The sequence below is a fragment of the Hemicordylus capensis genome, chromosome 13 (genome assembly GCF_027244095.1).
Source record: "Hemicordylus capensis ecotype Gifberg chromosome 13, rHemCap1.1.pri, whole genome shotgun sequence".
Taxonomy (NCBI): Eukaryota; Metazoa; Chordata; class Lepidosauria; order Squamata; family Cordylidae; genus Hemicordylus; species Hemicordylus capensis.
The window spans coordinates 2212097-2231493 of NC_069669.1; the positions used below are offsets into that span (position 1 = coordinate 2212097).

Below are 19397 nucleotides of genomic sequence, written 5' to 3' on the forward strand. Positions count from 1 at the left end.
TGCTGGACTAGATGGGCCTTGTGCCTGATCCAGCATAGCAATGCTTATGTTCAGCATGCACGATTGCAGGTTAATAACATTGTTGTCATGATGGGAGGCTGGAATGTGTCTCTTATCGACCAAACTTAGAAAGAGTCCTATGTTTGTCTGTATGAGACATAAAACAAGTGGGACTAAAACCACATTTGCCATTGGTATCATTGTCGGTTAAGCAGGTCTTTCCTATCCTTGTTTACTTGGAAGTCAGTCTGTTTGTGTTCAGTGTGATATCCTTCTATGGAAGTACCTTTGGGACTGCAACGTTAAGGGAAATGTGTGGCCGATGAGGGGTTTTTGTTTGCTTTTGAAAGCATCACCCATGCTCTAAAACCGGTGTTTAGAACCGATAGAGATATAGGTAGGTAGATCACGGGATCTATGGAAATGGTTCTTAACCGAAGGACAATGAACGGCTTACCATCTTCTGACTCACTGCTGAATAAGTCTGGGTGTTCAGATCGATGATTCATTAGCCTTGAATCAAAAGGCACCAGAGTGCATTTTCCTCCTCAGATGAAACGGAGTGTGGGTTAGCAAATGTAACTCGACACTGACTGGGAAATCTTCCTCTGATACTGCGAATGCAAGAAGCGTATCCCCTGAGCCACAGGAGTCCGGTGCCAACACCAAATCCCAAGAGGGACTTTGTGCAGCCCGAGAATGCTAAAAACCTGGCAGTGTGTCAAGGTGGATGACTGGACAAAATCGGTGTAGCCGCCAGTGTCAGGTGGAAGGGCACACAAAAGGCTCGTTGGAGGGGGCAGGGGAAGCAACAGGAGGGTCTTTGCTTTTGGTTTTCATCAGACGAAACTTCAGCCTTTCCAGCTGCCATAACGAATTCCCGTTGGTGGTGGGGGTTCTTATGGTTACACCTGTCTTATTTGTAGGCAATTATCTTGCACTGGGCATAGGACTCTTGAGACCCGTGCAGACCACAGTTGTAGCCAGTTGGGCATGGCTTTGTGTACCTTCTGCATCTGCACCAGTGTTTTCTCTAATTTTTTTCATCTGTGTGTGGAATGAATTTTGTTCTGGGTGGCAGTATCAAGGCAGTGTGTTCGCACAGGCATTCAGAGTGGGGCCTTCCTGATTCAACCTGAGCGGGATCTAAAATTAACTGAGCAGACCTCAAAAAACGTGAGCATGTGTGCACGCCTTAGAGGGAACAGTGATCTACACCCTGGGGAGCAAATATCTCCCCACTGGTAGGGTGGCTGACTGACTAGACAGGCCACTTGCTTTAGGGCAAGATCTGCCACCCATAGTGGGGCACAGTTCTTACCACAGTTCTTGCTTGTTTGTACTGCGTTTTGCTTCCAAAGTTGTCCAGTGGCAGGGTGAGAAAGAGGACACCACCAGGCTAGATTTGGCTGAGGAGCTGCTCTCCTGTACTACAGGATTTGCCTGTAGTCCACGTACATAGTGGGGCTTATGCTAAAGGACGATTCTCAACAGCCATAAGGTGTGTGGTCAGTTTCACAAATATGTTTACTTACAGCACCAAAACGTCACAAGCAAATCTCAAATCCTCAAAAACAAGAAAGGCAACCAGAAGACAATACCAGGAGAGGCTCAGGGAAGACCTGCGGCATTTCTGATATGGAACTTGCTTGCAGGTGGACTGTACCATCGGATCATAGGACCGGTTCAAACACGTGTATGTGTGTGTGTCAGTCATTCAGTGGCTGGAAACTGAAGCTTGTTAACCAGCTCATCAAAAAGCAGTATGAGGTGGCCCATTCACATGTGAAAGTCCACACTTTGTGTTTTAGGCATCCAGTAATATACTAACATGTGTGGACCAGGCCACAGATTTGGAAGTCATCCCCTGCTAACTGAGCAAAGAGGCACCTTTTAAAAGTGGCGATTCTCTCTGTTTAGAAGGGGGAGAGCAACTGGCCCTATCCATCCCCAGCACAGTATCCCTCCAGTGTCTGTTGTTGCTGTCTATCTTATGTTTCTTTTTTGGATTGTGAGTCCTTTGGGGACAGGGAGCCCTTTTATTTCTTTACTTACATCTATGTAAACCGCTCTGGGAACTTTTGTTGGAAAGGGGTCTATGAATATTTGTTGTATTCATAAGTCTATCCGCTTATGCAGTGTGGAATCATGCATCTGTCATGATTCCACAATCCAGATTCGAGGGAGCCCTTGGGAAGTGTCATGGTTTTTCAAAGATAGTACAGGAAGTAGTGGAAATTGTGTTTTGCATATGTGTCCAAGGTAAAAAGGAGCGGAAAATGTCCAAAGGAGTGGACATTTGTCGTATTTTATTTGTATTTGTCGTAAATTCAGAAGACTGAATTTATTTATGTTGCCTGGCCGTTGTCTGTAAAATGGAAGTGCCCCTGGATATTTCCCCATATTTTTGCAGTGGTTTGGTGCAGTTCTCTTATGTCAGGTCTCTCTGCTCACACATGGGATGTTCCTTTTACTGTCTTTAATTTGCATGGTAAATCAGCAACCTAATAGCGCAGCGGGGAAGCAGCTAGAGAGCAGGAGGCTGTTGGTTCAAATCCCCACTGGTGTGTTTCCCAGAATATGGGAAATTCCTATATCAGGCAGCAGCGATATAGGAAGGTGCTGAAAGGCATCATCTCATACTGCGTGGGAGGAGGCCATGGTAAATCCCTCCTGTATTCTACCAAGTAAACCACATGGCTGTGTGGTCACCAGGAGTTGACACCGACTTGATGGCACAACCTTTCCTTTCTAATTGCATGGTAAATTAATACAGGGGGCAATAATGGAGAGGGGATCCTCCAAGTGGTCCTTGTTTTGAAATTAGAGGTATTAACAAGCACACTCCTGTTTTTATGTGAGAAAGTTGGAAGATATGTCTCCACTTGCTTTCTTAGTTTTCAGCCTAGGATAGTATTTATCCATATCAGGGGGTTGCCTCTCTGCCCCCCACCACAACCATTATGGCAAGCAAGATAGGGTTTTTTCTCCCCATGATTTCAGGTTTCTAGTAACATGAAGTCATGAGAATCGGCAAGCCATCTTGATGTCCTGGTCCCCTTCCCGTGCATTCCTTAAGTTGACTAGCAGATTCTCTCCAGCTCCCAAACCTATGTAGTGAGCAACCGTCCGTGTTTGCACATCTGTGCCAGCTAAGGCAAGATCTAGCTGTAAAGTCTCATTAGTATAAAAATAAGTATTGGGTGCTTTCTGGCATCTTGACAAGCCTCCCGTGACTTTATTGGTGATGTCCATATTCCATTGTTGTTGTGTATGGTGTTGTGTTTAATAACAACCATCCACAAATTGTTCTCCGTTTATATTTTTGAGTTTAAGGTGTCTTTGAGACTAACTCATACATTAATCGCTTTAGTTTTAAAACTGTTTAGGTGTTCAGTGTGACTGCTATGGCGATGATGCTCTCTGTAAAACCGATCAAGCACGTATTATGTGCTCCATTCAGAAATCATTACCACAACGTTCAGAAATGCAGTTTGCTTTCAACGTATGGCCATTGTGATGTTTCACAATGAAAACAGCCACTCCAGCTTCCTAGCGCATGGAACACAGAGTCCTTTGGGGAGCGGGTGGAGTTACGTAATGGCCGGAGTTCTGTCAATAAATCAAGTTAAACAAAAACACCATGCAAACTTTAACAAAAAAAGAAAGAAAGAGAGAAAGAGAACTCTTTTAGGGCTTTTGTGCCTATTTGGCCACTCTCTGACAATCAGACTGTGATATTTTAAATTATCTCATTCAGCTTGCTACGATACGCTACTTTGAAGTCATCAGCCTTTGAAGAATTAATAAGAAACTACACTTGAAAATGCTTTTAAGCAGTTTTGAAAAGAGGTGTCATTAGAAAATGTCAGGTTTCAAACCAAAACACTAAAAATACTTAGAGACTTACCCAGGATTGAGCTTGAGATCCTCTGAATTGTACATGAATTCTCAGATGGCTGTTCTGCTCTGCTTTCGGAGTGGACTCCCTCCCTCCGAGGCTCTCTTCTGCAGATTCAGAATTCGCCACAGCAGCAGCTGACATGCTATCCAGACAGAGAGCTTTTTGCTGAGTAAAATTCCATGTTTTGCTTCATCTTTCACCTCTCCAGCGTTTTGCCTGCCACAGAATGCATCCTCTGCCCTCCTTCCCTCTCCCGCCCTGAAGCGCCAGAGAATGCACTTGTCCAGAGATGTCCTCCTAGCAAGTTTTCACGTTCAAAACAATCTGTCCGTTCCTTTGCACGCCATGAAAGAGAACGGAGGGGCAAGCTGGAAGGCAGCTTAAAACGGCTGTCCACTCGCCAAGCCGCGGGAGGGCGGGAGGAAAAGTCTCTGGAGTGCTGCAAGTAGTGTGTAGTTTATCAAAGTTTAACTTTTAAGGGAAGGGAGAAAGTGGAAAGCAAACGGCACTCAGGAGTGGAGATTTGATTCTCCCCCCACTGGGCCTCTTGCCGACTGTTTTTATTGATTTCAATCACTGGAGGCTAGCTTAGCTCTCCGAAGAAACACTCTGTAATGTGTTCTTTCCTGGCTTTCATTAAAGAAACCCAATGCAGCGCGGTCACGCTGCCGAGCTCCGTTGGCAACTTGCCTACTCTCTGTGGTACTTCTCCTTACACTGGTGGAGAAACTGCGTTCTTGTTTCCTTCTTCAGCAAAGGACCGTGAAAACATTGTATTTGCAGTGCTGCTGCTTTCCCCGGATACTCCAGGCCTTCCGGGCCGGGGCTGGTCTTGCCTTTGCTGGGGCTCACAGGGCTGCAGAATGAACCGTGATTTGGCAACCATACCAATTATGCTGGGTCCTCATTCCTTTTCGTTTCTAGGGCCACGCTTAGATGTTTGGGCAGTATCATAAAAGCATCGATGTGGCTGTAAGGATGGATAAAGAACAGTTATCTGGCAGATATTTTGCCCTTGGGTGCAATGCGCTGTATATTTATTTATTATTTTATTTATTTGATTTGATTTGGTTGTGTTGACTTTGTATTGTGTTGTGTTGACTTTGTTGTTGACGTGGTATTGGTTGTGTTGACCCTTGCTAACTGGGCAAAGTGGCAGTTGCCTTATATTGAGCGGGAGACAGAGATGAATCTAGGTCATTTTGGAGCCTGGACCTCAAGGCCTTTGGAGGCATTCCCCCCCCGCCCCCGCTGCAAGTTAAGCATCACCCCACTACACACATGCAGTATTTTCAACACGGTTCTTGAGGGCACAAACAGCAACTGAACTCACATGCAAATGTGCATGACCAAAAACATTTCAACACACAACTTAACATATTGCCACTACCCCACATATTTCTTTCCCCACTCCCTGCTCAGTCTCTAAAGCAGACAGCCGCCCAATACAGCGCAGCATGGCGACGACACCACCCAGGACAGACTAAAGAGGTTTGGAGGCCAAGTCCAGAGGTAAGAGCGCTTCTGACAGGAGACCCTCTTCACCCCAGCATAGCATCCCTGCCGTGGCTGTGGTTGGGGTCTCCCATGTGTTCCTTTTTAGACTCTAAGCCCCTAAAGGGCAGGAGACCACCCTCAGGCCTTCTTGTGGCACACAGTTTGGGAATCCTCCCTGCAAAGTGGGCCAAGAGGCACCTCTGAAGTGATTCTCTTATATTTAGTAGAGGGAGAGCCACTGCCCCTGTTCAGCCCCGCTCGGTGTCTCTCCGCTTGCTGATGCTGGTGGTCCACCCTATGCTTGCTTTTAGACCATTAGCCTTTTGGAGTCAGGGGACCATATTCTTATTCTATATTTAGACAAACTGCTCTGAGAACATTTTGGCTTAAAAGCAGCATATTAATAGCCGTAGCAGCCTGGTGCCTACCTAGAGGACATAGTGTTTTAACCAAACTAGGAAATCTCAGACAAGCCTGTGAAGTGGTAGAGAGGAAGCTGTATTTCCCCAAGCCTTGGGTCAGCATGTTACTTAAGTTGCTGGGGACAAACTGTGGAGCAGGCTGTGGCAGACATGCCCTTCTTGTGGGCTTCCCATGGGAGCATCTGTTGGACCTCTCTGGGAAACAGGAAACGGGATCAGATAGACCTTTGGGTTGACCCAACAGACTGGATGTCCTTAACCATGATAATTAAACAGAGCCTCCATGTTCAGAGGCACTATAGTTCTGAATATCACTCTTTTCTCATTGTGTCCTTAAAATTTCCCATCTGTGTGGTATCCATATCTATCTATATCAGTTCTTCTGGGTGATTCTGGACTTCACTGAAATACGTTTGGTTCAGAATGAAGCAGCATCAGGTCTGAAAAGAGCTTTAACTGAATGCATGCCTGCTAATTTAAGTGTTAGTTGCAAAATGAGAACTGCCTTTTCTGTGAGCACAGAGAAAGTAACAAACACACATTGTTTCTTGGGGTGTGTGTGTGTGTGTGTGTGTTGTAGCCTTCTCCCCTTCGCCTCTTTCCAGCAGTTGAAAGAATCCTTTTCCGGGACGAGAAAGGTACAAAAGCTTGTTCTAATTTAAATTCGGCTTCCTGGAGAACTTGTTTGGGGTTTTTCTGCTTGAGTTGCATCTAAAGAAACCTTTCTAACTCTCCCTAGTTAATGTAATTTCTTCCCAGTATTTCTCAGCTGCCAAGAAAGCTGTAAGATGGCAAAAGCTAGCAGGCTTTCAAGAAGGTCACTGAAAGTATTTTGCAAAAGGTTGCCATTTTGCAGTATTCTCCTCCTTTCGTTCAGGTGTCATTTCTTTATTTTTATTCATCCATCCTGCCTCTTGGCCCAAACACCATCCTCTCGTGGAACAAGTAGCAAGAATTAAAGTGCCATATTTCATGCCACATTAAAGCATGGTGACAGCCTACAGAGCTGTTTTTAAAATCCGTTCAGAAGCCACAGGGCAGGAACTTCTTGCTCCTCAACCCTGCCCAAAATGTCTCAGGCAGCGCAGCCCTCCTTATACCTGCAGGGGAGAGCAGTGCACCACTTCGTACTGCAGGCAGCCTCACGGTGCAAGAACCAGTGTGAAGCTAAACCTGCAAAGCCCACAGGTGAGCTTGCTGCTGGCGTTTTGGTGAGCGTGGCCAGCTCTTGTCCCCTTCCCTGTTTCAAACTGCAGAGGGGATTGGGGATTGTTCCTGCCCCTTTCTTCCCCAGCTCAAAGCCTGGGAGGAAGGCTAGAGGGTTGTTTGGCTGCAGTGTTGTTTCCATGGGGAGGCGAGTTAGTCTTTTGGTAGTGAGCATGAATGGTCCCATTTGCTAAGCAGGGTCTGCCATGGTTTGCACTTGGATGGGTGACCAGCACTTAGGAACCTAGGAAGCTGCCATCTACTGAGTCGGACCATTGGTCTAGCTAGATCAGTATTGTCTTCACAGACTGGCAGCGGCTTCTCCAAGGTTGCAGTCAGGAATCTCTCTCAGCCCTATCTTGGAGATGCCAGGGAGGGAACTGGGAACCTTCTGCTCTTCCCAGAGCGGCTCCATCCCCTGAGGGGAATATCTTGCCGTGCTCACAGTTCTAGTCTCCCTTTCATATGCAACCAGGGCAGACCCTGCTTAGCTAAGGGGACAAGTCATGCTTGCTACCACCAGACCAGCTCTCCTCTCCCAACAAACACAAACTTGTGAGTGCAGTCTGCTGTAAGATATTCCCCTTAAGGGATGGGTCCATAACTCTGGGGAAGAGCATCTGCTTTGCGTGTAGAAGGCTCGAGGTTTAATCCCTGGCAGCATCTCCAGATAGGACTGGGAGAGACTCCTGCCTGAGACCTTGGAGAGCTGCTGCCAGTCAGTACTGAGCTAGGTGGACCAAGGGTCTGACTCAGCAGGAAGCCTCCGGTGTTCCTATGTTCACTCCAAGTTATGCTGCAGTTTGCAGGTGCAGCACAAGGTAAGCACAAGGCTCGCCTTTGGGGAAGGGCTGGGGCCTGGCAAGTGCATATTTTTGGTTTATTTTATTTATTTATTTATTTTACATATTTCTATACCACCCCAAATTTATGTCTCTGGGCAGTTTAAACAAGTCGGTTGGCAGTCAAAGCCAGCCAAAACTTGTTGGCTTCTGGCTTTTTGTTTTTTATAATAAAAATATAACCTCTGGCAAACCACCCTTTGGTCAGATCCAGCCCCTTCATTTGGGCAAGTGTTTTAATAAATGATGCAAGTGAGATGTAAAACGGCCTATGCTTGAGATTTGGCTGGGGGCGAGTGGGGAGTTACTCGCATATTCTTAAAGTTGTCACTTGCCTAGGTTTAAGGTCACCTGCCCATTTTTTGGTTTGTTTCCCCCACCTTCTTCCTCCTGTTTCTCTTGTTACCCTACAGTTCCATTGTAGTTTAGCTCCTAAGCTGGTCTGCAGGGAGCTTTAAGCTTGCATAAACGGAAATGAATAGCTCCAGTTGGCTTTCCCCTCCGTTTAGCAGAGGTGAACACTCAGACAGTCTCATTCCACCCCCCCTTTGGGTCAGGGAAGGACTCTGAAGGGCAGAATGCAACCTTTATCCCAAAGGCAATCCGTTCTCTCTGCCCTCCGTTCAAGTCCTGGACTGCCCTGACCTTGTTGAGGTAAAGATCTAATGAGCTAATGCAGCCTCCAGTGGAGATGGCAGCTGGGAGCCGGATTTGCAAACAAGACCGTATGAATTCTTCTGATGTTTAATTTATTGAATCAACAGATGAGCATATATGGCATTACCTTTTACCATGACCTTTTGTAAATGCCTCGTTAGACTAAGACTCTATATAAAGCCGAAAAGTCCTGCATTTCTTTTTCCCAGTGAGCTGGTGAGTAGAGCAGGGCTGCACAACTTTGGACCTCCATCTGTTGGTCTACTACAAATCCCATCATCTCAGACTGTTGGCTGCTGCAGCTGTGGATGATGGGTGTTGTAGCCCAACCAGAACCGGAGAGCTGAAGTTTTGTAGCTCCAGGCTAGAGGAGGAAAGCAGTATATAAATACTCATAGCAGAGTGGTGGACTCTGCCCAGGATGCCTGGATCCGAGTCCCTGCTCACTGCTTGTGGCATCTGCTCCAGCTCTACACCAGGAGCAGTGCCTGTTTGGGCCTGGGCCGTAGCTCACGGGTGGAGGTCCAGCTTTGCAAGCAGAAGACCCCAGGTTCAATTCCCGGCAGGAACTGCTGAATGATCGGAGAGCAGGTGATAGGAAAGACCCCTGCCAAGTCAGCAGAGACACTCTTGGGCTAGATGGACCCGTGGTCTGACTTGGTGCAAGGAAGCTTCTGACAGTGTTTACCTGAAGTTTTTTTAATATATATTGGAAATCAGGAGGCCGTCTTAAATGCAGAGCCCTCTTCCTTTCTAGTAAATGCAGGTATAACCTGTATTGGACCTCTACTTTTTAAGGGGTTGTCTTAAACTCAGTCTCGTCTTTGATTCAGGTAAGCATGGGTAATTTCATTGTTGTAGTACAGGCTGATCTCCTTTAATAAAAATAGATAAAATGTTGACTGCATTTGTCTATGTTATAGTTGTCTGTCACATTTAGAATGATTACCCAATTAAAGGAATCTTTGTTTAATTGATTAAGCCTGCATATTAGAGCCATAGAGCTGTTGGATGGGGCGGTGTAGAAATGTAATACATAAATAAATAAATATTTGGAGAAAAAGGCATTCTCTCTTTTTCTTTACAAGATGCATTGCAAGTATGCATCACAGAAGCACCATCTTAGAGGAGATTCCATCTTCTGAGGAAGAGAGAGAGAGGGAGGAGGAGGAGGAACTTCTTTTCTCAGATGGTGGTGGGGCTGTAGCTCTGTGATAGAATGTCTGTTTTGGATGCAGAAAGTCCTAAGATCTAACCTCCTAAATCCTGCAGAAAAGTCCTAAGTTCTGCAGAAAGTCCTAAGTTCTAACCTCAGCAGCCTCTGCAGGCAGGGCTGGGAAAGATTCCTGCCTGAAACCTTGGAGAGCTGCTGCCAGTCTGTGTAGACCAGGGTCCCCAGATGTTATTGGACTTCAGCTCCCATAATCCCTAGCCGCAATGACCTTTGGTTGGGGATTATGGGAGTTGAAGTCCAATAACATCTGGGGACCCAGCGTTGAGAATCCCTGGTGTAGGCAATACTGAGCTAGGTGGACTAAGGGTTTGAACATAGTGACCTGTCCTTGGTGCCCGCCCTCTGTGATTTTTCAAAGTACAGTACTTGTAAGAAATTGAATTAACATTTTTTAAAAAACTTTGATTTCGTCACTTGGGTGGCAGCCCTGCCGCTCCGAGCAGTAGTGTACTGGAGGGACGGGGTATAAATATTTTAGATAGATGGATGGATGGATAGATGTATAAAGAGCCTCTCTCCGATTCTGAATCACTGTTTTGATGTTTTTTCTGGACCATTTGGAAACATGTACTTGATATTACCACAGCAGAAAATGTTGTTCTGTTCGTATTTTTAAAGAAAGGCTTGCTCAGCCCTGAGTTTAACTAGGCTTTATAACTTTCATATTTGTTGGCTTCCTTGTCATCACTCTGGACCAAAGCTTCAAATTGTGGGGGGAAGTCCCTTTATACAAACCTAGAAACATATATATCTAAATGAAATAATAATATGCCACAATATGCAGAATAGTGGAGTTTAGGCTATCATGAGGGAGGAGAAGGCAGAGTGTGATTAGTGGTATTTGGGAAGTTATAAAAATTGTTAGCATTCTCCGAGCACGTATGGTTGAAGGCTTGGATTTGAAAGCCTTCTAGATTGTGTTTTAGCCAGATTGAAATATTGTGTGTTCTCTTGATGCATGAACCCTTTGACTCCCTTGGTGCTGGGTAAACTCCTAGCAAAGGGAGCACAAAGCCTTTGCTTGTTCAGATGTGCCGGCGTGATTATCTTCCAAGCCACGATTTGCAAGGGTGGGTGTTTTTCTGCTGTGGCCTTGCTGCTGGGATGCAGTGGCTTGTTTGGTTTGTTTTTCTCTGGGGGGCGGGAAACGCCGGAGGGGGTGGGGATGGAGAGATTTGTTGATAATGTGAGGAATGTGGAGGAGGGCACAGAGGGTAGAGATAAGCGAGGACACTGTACTTTTGCGGAAAGAAGGAAGTCTTGTTATCAGATACGCCGCGTGATGGAACACAGTCGCTTAATTCAAAAGCTTTGCGGTAGGAGGCAAAAATAAACACATTTATTAAATTGCTTTACAAAGAAGATTAAGCCGAGTATGTCTGGCTGTTATAATAATCTTTGACAAACAGTTTCGCAGTAACCACACTTTTAGTTCCCCACCCTGGCTTGATTGTTGCTTTCCCCAAGCTTTTTAAACAAGAGTACCCCTCCTGTCGCAAACCTTCAGCTCAGGTACCCTCCGGGCTTGACTACTGTAATGCACTCTACATGGGGCTGCCTTTGTATGTAGTCCAGAAACTACAGTTGGTACAGAGTGTGCACCCAGATTGGTCTCTGGGACAGTACGTAGTAGGGACCACATAACACTGATTTTAAAAGAAGTACATTGGCTGCCGATATGAGAATGAGTCAGCTTCAAGACAGCAATCCTCAGATGGGGAACAAATAGCGTGTCTGCAGCATGGGGAGGCAGGAGTACCGTGGGAGCCCCCCAGGAGCCCTGGGGTGCCAGTACCCCCCTGCTAGGAACCCCTGCCCTAAACAATGGTTTGTCATGTGAAGACTCTGCATCACACAGTACAACTGTTTTCCTACCTTTATCTGAGATATGGATACTTCTCAGCCCCATCTCTAATATATCCTGTCAGCATAAGCAGGCCTTGCTTTTGATGCTGGCAGCAACTGCAGGGAAGTTGGTGGTGAAATTCCAGTGGCTTTCGCTGTGTTGCAGAGAAAGTGGATAAAGGGTTTGTTCTCTCTCTTTCTCTTTCATAATACCAGGACTTAGGGTCATCCAATTAAACTGATTGGCAGTAAATGCAGGACAGACGAAAGGAAGTACTTTTTCACCCTACGCACAATTAGTCCGTGACATTAATGATAGTTTCAATACAAGCAGCAAACCTTGCAAGAAGAAAACTGGCACAACAAAAGAGCAGGCTGGGTTTGAACATTTCTTCTTGATGTATTAGAGGTGATTTTTTTTTAATTTTGGTTTTTTTTAACTTGCACAGAAGATTACAAGGTTTTTCTTGCAGGCTAAATATATAACAGACCATAACTAAGTATTATTATCTATTGAGGATAGCTGTTATATATTGAGTTGGTTTTTTCCTTTTTTTCCTGCTTCCCTATAAACGATGTTGATGTTTTCCCCAATATGTTTAAATGTTTCTAGGAAACTTTAGGAATTTTATGTATTTTCATCTTTTTATTTTATTTTATTTTATTTTTTCCTTGCTTTTGCTTTTCTTTATTTGCTGGTCAGTGACTGAAGCTGCTGCTGATCCTCCTCCTCCTCCTCCTCCTTCTTCTTGGCTTTCAAACATGTTAGTCCACAGCTGCAACCTGAAGTGATGTAGTCCTCTTTACCACCTCAGGAGTCTACCATGTCAATTCTGCTGCATAGGGACATAGGAAGCTGCCATATACCGAGTCAGACCATCAGTCTATCTAGCTCAGTATTTTCTACGCAGACTGGCAGCGGCTTCTCCAAGGTTGCAGGCAGGAATCCCTCTCAGCCCTATCTTGGAGATGCTGCCAGGGAGGGAATTTGGAACCTAGATGCTCTTCCCAGAGCGGCTCCATCCCCTGCTAAGGGGAATATCTTACAGTGCTCACACTTCTAGTCTCCCATTCATATGCTACCAGGGCAAACCCTGCTTAGCTAAGGGGACAAGTCATGCTTGCTACCACAGGGGCCAACTCTGTCTCTCTCCACCCTCCTTAGAGGATGTTCTGAGAAGAGTGCCTGCCTGCTTGCATGTAGAAGGTTCCCAGTTCACTCCCTGGCAGCATCTCCAAGACAGGGCTGAGAGAGACTCCTGCCTGTAACTTTGGAGTAGCTGCTGCCAGTTTGTATAGACAGAACTGAGCTGTGTGGACCAAGGGTCTGACTCTGACTATGTTCCACAGGGCATAAGGAGTTGCATTGTAACCTACCCAGAAGTCTCTACAACAAACAGGCACCCTTCCTCCTGCACCCTGGCTCTACTCACAGTGGGCATTTTCTAATTAATGGAAGGTTGAGTTTTTCTTTTTTCTTTTGTTCTTCAGGGAAAGGAGCAGGGGGTGAAGGAGCAACAAGAGCTTACCCCAGAGGAGAAGAGGACTTTGGAAAGAAAGCTGAAGAAAGAGCGCAAGAAGAAGGAAAAGCAATTAATGCGAGAAGCAGGAATTGTAGCCAAGAAGGAAGAACCGAAGAAACCATCAGGGTCGGAGTTGGCGCTAGACTATTTAACTAGGTATGTCCAACACCTTTGCAACAGTCCCTTAAGAGGAGTGAACAGAGTATGTCATTGCTTGAGCGTGTGCTGCTTTCGCATTCCAGTCCAGACGCCGCACTTGGAAATGCATTCCACTTGTTTCAGTGGGACTTGTTTACAGGTATTTTAGGACCCAGGTTAAATGGCAATAAGCTTATCCAGTTAAGTGAGACACAGGTTTCCAGTGGTCTCTATTTAGGTTAGCGTGAAACTGATGCAAGCCAGACCTTCTAACTGTTTGTAATAGAATTAAATTGCTCAGTAGACTCAGGGACTGTGAATAGAATGACCTAGAGAATGTACGACTGGGATTCAAAGAGCTGCTTCGACTTGGGCAATTGACATGCTCGTTTTTGTGTTTGAATTGGCAGTCCCCCTTGCTTTTTAGTGCACGAGTGAAATATAAGCCCATCTTAACTCTCATCAAAAAGTGGAAGTTTTTTATTACTGAATTTGCAAAGTTTTTGAAAAGGAAGAACTGGCTTGGTTAGCTAGTGCATGTGCACACAATCATACTGCAGCCATTCATACGCACCCACTGCAGCCATTTTCTCACAAACAGACACACACTGCAGCCATTCAGACCGCAGCCATGCATGCACACACACAAAACACATACTGATCCATTCACACGCACACACACACACACACACACACACACACACACACCCTTCAGCCATTCACACGGACACACACTGAAGCCATTCTCTACAGCTAAAAATTTGCTAATTTTTATTCGCTACAGATGGTGTGGCCACATTTGGAGTATTGTGTGCAGTTCTGGTCACCATATCTTAAGAAGGACATTGTAGAACTGGAAAAGGTGGAGAAGGCAACCAAGATTATCAGGGGCCTTGAGCAACTTCCTTACAAGGCAAGGCTACAACCCCTGGGGCTTTTTAGCTGAGAAAAAAGATGACTGAAGGGAGATATGAGAGAGGTTCATCACATGCAGGGTGTGATGCAAGATGCTAGAGAGAAATGTTTCTCCCTCTTGCATAACTGTAGAACCAAAGGTCATCCCATGAAACTGATTGCCAAGAAATTTAGGACAGACGAAAGGAAGAACTTTTTCACACAGCGTATAATCAATCTATGGAATTCCCTGCCACAAAACGTGTTGACAGCCAACAGCCTGGCTGTTGGCTCTTGAGGAGTTTAGATAAATTCATGGAGGACAGGTCTATCAGTGGCTACTAGTCTGAGGGCTATAGGCCACCTCCAGCCTCAGAGGTGTGATGCCTCTCAATACCAGTTGCAAGGGAGCAACCGCAGGAGAGAGGGCATTCCCTCTTCTCTTGCTTGTGGGCTTCCCAGAGGTGTCTCGTAGGCCACATGTGAAGCAGAATGCTGGACTAGATAGGCTTCGGGACTGATCCAGCAGGGCTGTTCTTATGTTATGCAAATAGACTACAAAATCATTTAAATACCATTTAAAGGTAAAGTGTATTGTCAATTCGGTGTTGATTCCTGTGGTTTTTCTTTGGTAGAATACAGGAGGGGTTTACCATTGCCATCTCCTGCACAGTATGAGATGATGTCTTTCAGCATCTTCCTATGTCGCTGCTACTCGATATAGGTGTTTCCCATAAGCTGGGAAACATAACAGTGGGGATTCGAACTGGCAACCTCATGCTTGCTAGGCATGTCATTTCCCACTGCACCATTAGGTGGCTTCAAATACCATTTACTCAGTTCCAAAGAATGTTGCCAACCCCTTAAACCCCTGTTCAGAAGAGAAAAACCTTAAACTGCTCTATCTAAGCTATTTTGCAACCAATCTTCACCAGGTTTGCAGGGGAGGTGTCTCTTGTCACCTGGTGAATGTGAGCGGATGGCCAGGCAGCTTGGACAAATGGTTTTGATTGTATAAACAATAGAATATTCAGGGCTTATAATGATGGAATGTTGAAGCCACTCTCCGCCTTAACTATACCGGCACAACTGTGCGAGTATAATTCCCCAGCAGTTGTGCAGCTAGTCCTGTTGTATTTAGCACATTAGTTTAACAGAGACTTGCCCTTGTTCTTCCTGGTACAATGAAATTCCATAGAGTGACTTGGAACTGTGCAGTTTTAAACGGCTTGAGGCAAAGTATTACATGTCGGCCAAAATAAAAGAGTTCCACTCAATGAAACTCAAAGGAGGTTTTTGAGAAACAAAACCTTTATATTTGCATACCAGGGTTTTCTAATTATATGTCAGGCTAAGCGAGTGGTTCCAGACGTCAAATAATTATTTACTGTAATTGGTATATTTGTGAGTGGGACTTAAAATTCTGGCACAGATGAAGGGGGGGAAAGACCATGGTTAAAAGAAGAAAGCTCCCTTAGCTGGCTACAGCCAATTACAGGACCCAGATAAACATAAAGGTAGTGTTTATTTTTTCCAAACAGCGACCCAGTCTCCGCTCTAAAGTCCAGAAGACTAGCATGTTACAAAATATAGGTTTCCACTTGGAACGGTTCCATTGCCTATCTCCGGCAGTACTTAAGACCAAAATACTCAGTCAGTCTGAACGGTGACTTACAACTTTTTGGTGTGGAGGGAGGAAATTAATTGCATTCCAAGCTGGGGGACATGTGTGTGGGTTGTTTTCTCTCTCTCTCTTTTTAAATTACATTACTTTCATAATGGAGTGATAGCAGAATGACAGCGCTCTTCTCCATGTGGAGAGCAGCTGAGACTCTTCAGGGTTTGTTTTGAACTGCACTTGGATGGGCAGGTTATCTGCCATCTGCTCAAAATGTGCTCTGGAATACTCGGGTGTGGATATTGCAGCAATCGCTTTCAGGTTTGGAGAGCGAAGAAATCAACTGTGGATTCTCTTGGTCAGTGTCCTATCATCACATAATAAAATTCAGCAAATATTCTCCACAGAGCAAACAAATGTTGCTAAGATGGGTGGCAACATGGGAAGCTGTCCTATAAAGAGTTGAAACTTATTGTCATATAAAGAGTCAAACAAAAAGCCCAGGACTGTCTACACTGACTGGCAGCAGCTCTCCAGAGTTGCAAGCAGGAGTCTCTTCCCAGTCCTTCCCAGAGATGCTGCCAGGGCTTGAACCTGGGACTTTCTGCATGCTAAGCAGATGCTCTGCCACTGAGTTGTGGCCCCACAGCCAAAGATGGCCTACGTGGGTCTCCCATCCAGGCACTGGCCACACCAAAACCTGCTTAGCTTCAGCCAGGCAGCTGTATTATGTGCCCTTAGACTGACGTTCTTCATTGTAAAGCCCGGGGACCAGTGGCAGCCCCCCATCAACCCTGAGTGTGACTTCCTGGCGAATTGTTTGTTGGACCTATGTGAAGCTTCGGAGGCTGAATACTCTGCAGATTTAGCTGGCACCCACACAGAGGTGACCCTGCTCCTTGTGCAGTGCTGCACTTCGCCCAGTGCTGTGGCTCTTTTAAAGGAAACGGAGCCCTCTTCAGCCTGCGCCATCTTGGGAGGCCTGCACAGAGTGCTGGGAAGTGTAGCCCTCCCCGGTGCTTTCCTCCTAGAGCTCTTAAGAGAGGGCTCCTTTTATCCCATAATATGATATCTACTACCTGTCACTGCATTTTGAAGGGGGGAACTCTAATAAAGCTTTAATTAAAAGAGAGAGGGAGAGGGCTCTCTCTCTCTTAAAGGACCCCCACATTACTGAGAAAAGCGCAGTACAGGTGGAGGTCAGCACAGTAGGAAATGGCTCTCACATGGAAGGTTGTTTTTTGGGGTTGTTTTTTTTAACCAAAGTGGCCCCTGGAGATCACTGCCTTAGACCAGGGGTTCCCAACCTGTGGTACTCCAGATGTTGCTGAACCACAACTGCCATCATCCCCAGCCACAATAAATTATCAAGGACAGCACCATGTCCAGCTCTCCCGTGGCCGTTCACCTGGCCAAAGGTGTAAATGGCGGGGGTGAATGGGCAGGTGCCCATGGGGGGTTTGGTGGCATAGGCACCTGAATACTGACTGCCTGACTCCTCCCTTCCATGCATTGGGAGACAAGAGCCTCCCACTGAGGCCAGGAAGAAGAAACAGAGCAAGACGAGACTGTGGGAAGAGGATAGATAGAGGAGTTGCATCCCAGAGCCTGCAGCTGAGAAGGGAGAGATGGCTGGACCTGCAGTTCTGCTGGGCCCAGAGGAATTCTTGGCTAGAGATCAGGAAGGAGTAAAAACTTGGGCAGGAGGACCGATTTGGAGGCACCAAAGGAGTGAGCTTCCAAACATCATCTGTGGAACTTGGGGCTCTCTGGATGCCCAATCAGCTAGTGCTCAGCTGTGTCCAAATTTTCCTCCCTCCTCTCTTGCTTATCTTACCCCATCAGGTGGGAGTGCCAGATATACCATTTGTGGCTTCCCCCAAACAACCCCAGGAATTGTAGTTTGGTGAGGCTCCCTTCACAGAACCATAATTCCAAGGATTTCTTTGGGAGAGAAGGAATATCCGCTAAACCAGTTTTTTCAGTCTGTAGAGTAACGACAACCTGAGTAATTTAATTAATCCCGCATGAGCCATCAGGGACATTTCCAAGTGTCCTTTTCAACTAACATTACACAGGAAATCACTCATAACTGAATGGGGTGCACAATTCAAGTTTCCCTGGTGGATACCTTGCACTGACTTCCACTGCTAATGACACCTTGCAGTTGAAGTTGTGTGAATACCTGTAGTGAAAGGGACATGTGAATGGCAAGGTTTGTCTTGTGTGATTATACAAAGTAGGCCACCTCATGTTTTAACAATTAACTTTAACCATGTCAAGCAGCAGCTCTGAATAAAGCAGAAGGCCACCAGAATCTGTGTCTTGGTATCATCATAAGATGGGCACAGTGTGGTGAGTTCGATTGCATGGTAAGGTTTTGGTCACCACTGGCTATTGTTGGCATTATTTGTGTTTAGCATTTAGCCATTGTGGCTGAGGATGATGGTAGTTTTAGTCCATCGTCTGGGGATCCATGTTTGAGAACTTCTGTTCAATGGGATTCGAGCCCACTTGCGAACTGAGTTTGCACCCTAGAACACCCTGTTGGACTGGGTGTGTCCCATGATCCTCTGAAACACATGGGGTTCTGGAGCAGAGACATTGACAAAGAAGAGGTTCCCACCGGATAGACAGTTAGAAAAACTCTGTCTTTGATGGAGCAGCAAGCCCTCTCGGCCAACTTTTCCTTCAACAAGAAAGTGCACATACTGCCTTTTCTGATGGGTATTCATTGCTCCTTTTGGAAGGCCCACACTATGTTAGGAATTTCACAGAGTTTGTTTACAAATTGTTTAAATTATAAATCCACAATTAGGCCATAGTTAAAACGGAATGCAAATAAGCCACTGGAGCGGAGGAATTGCTTTCAACCGACTTTAAAAGGATAGCTATTGATGGTAATTAAGGAGGAATTTGTTGTGTGTGGTGGTGATGGGATGCTATCCAGAATCAGTTATTTAAAGAGACTTGAGAGTTGTTTATGTGGCAGGGGCTGCCATGATCCTTTAATAATGCACAAGCTAGCCATGTCTTTTGGAGAGGTTTCTGGTTATTGATTCAAATGATCTCAATTGGACACCAAAGTTCCATTGGATTACCATCTGGTCACCATAAGCATACATGGGACATTCCTTGCTATGCTTCCTAATATCAGACACCTCGCTCTCTCTGATGAGATTTTTGCCCTTCAGAAGACCAACTTTGTAGGACAGCAAAGAACAAACAGAAGATGGCTAAGGTTTAACATCTTATCCCAGAGCTAAGTATCAGGCTAGAGGTCCAGGATTTAATCCATCAATTGTTTTACAGGTGGACCTCGCTATATGCAGTCCCGACATCCATGGTTCCATGTATCCGCAATTGACATTCAACCACACCATACGTGGGGGGTAGGGGGTTAATTTCCACATGTCTGTGGTTTGGGGGTGGCCAGAAATGACCTCCAAGGTCATTTCCGGCCCCCATTTTGTGGAAAGGAGCTGTTTTGTGGCTCATTTGTTGAAGAAGAAAAAAATCTGGATTTGGGACTTTGTGGGGGGGCATTGATGGACAGCTGAAGATGCACAGAGCATGGTAGGGCACCTTATTTGCCATTTTTATTGCCATTTTCCACC

The 19397-nt window shown here is 45.7% G+C and overlaps 2 protein-coding genes across 4 annotated transcripts in view; one reads left to right on the forward strand and one right to left on the reverse strand.

Moving 5' to 3' along the window:
- GPR146 (G protein-coupled receptor 146) overlaps positions 1-4609 on the reverse strand; it is a 53600-nt gene extending 48991 nt beyond the window's left edge. Inside the window, exon 1 of the mRNA XM_053276144.1 lies at positions 3911-4609. The gene's annotated coding sequence lies outside the window, so the exon portion shown is untranslated. The remainder of the gene's footprint in view (positions 1-3910) is intronic.
- LOC128336452 (cytochrome P450 2W1-like) overlaps positions 1-19397 on the forward strand; it is a 172438-nt gene that overhangs the window by 94822 nt on the left and 58219 nt on the right. For all 3 annotated transcript variants that reach the window (XR_008311975.1, XM_053276138.1, XM_053276136.1), the window contains exon 3: positions 13099-13286. Coding sequence is in view for 2 of the 3 variants with exons in the window: in XM_053276138.1 (XP_053132113.1) it covers positions 13099-13286 (188 nt within the window). In the remaining variant the exon portion in view is untranslated. The remainder of the gene's footprint in view (positions 1-13098; positions 13287-19397) is intronic.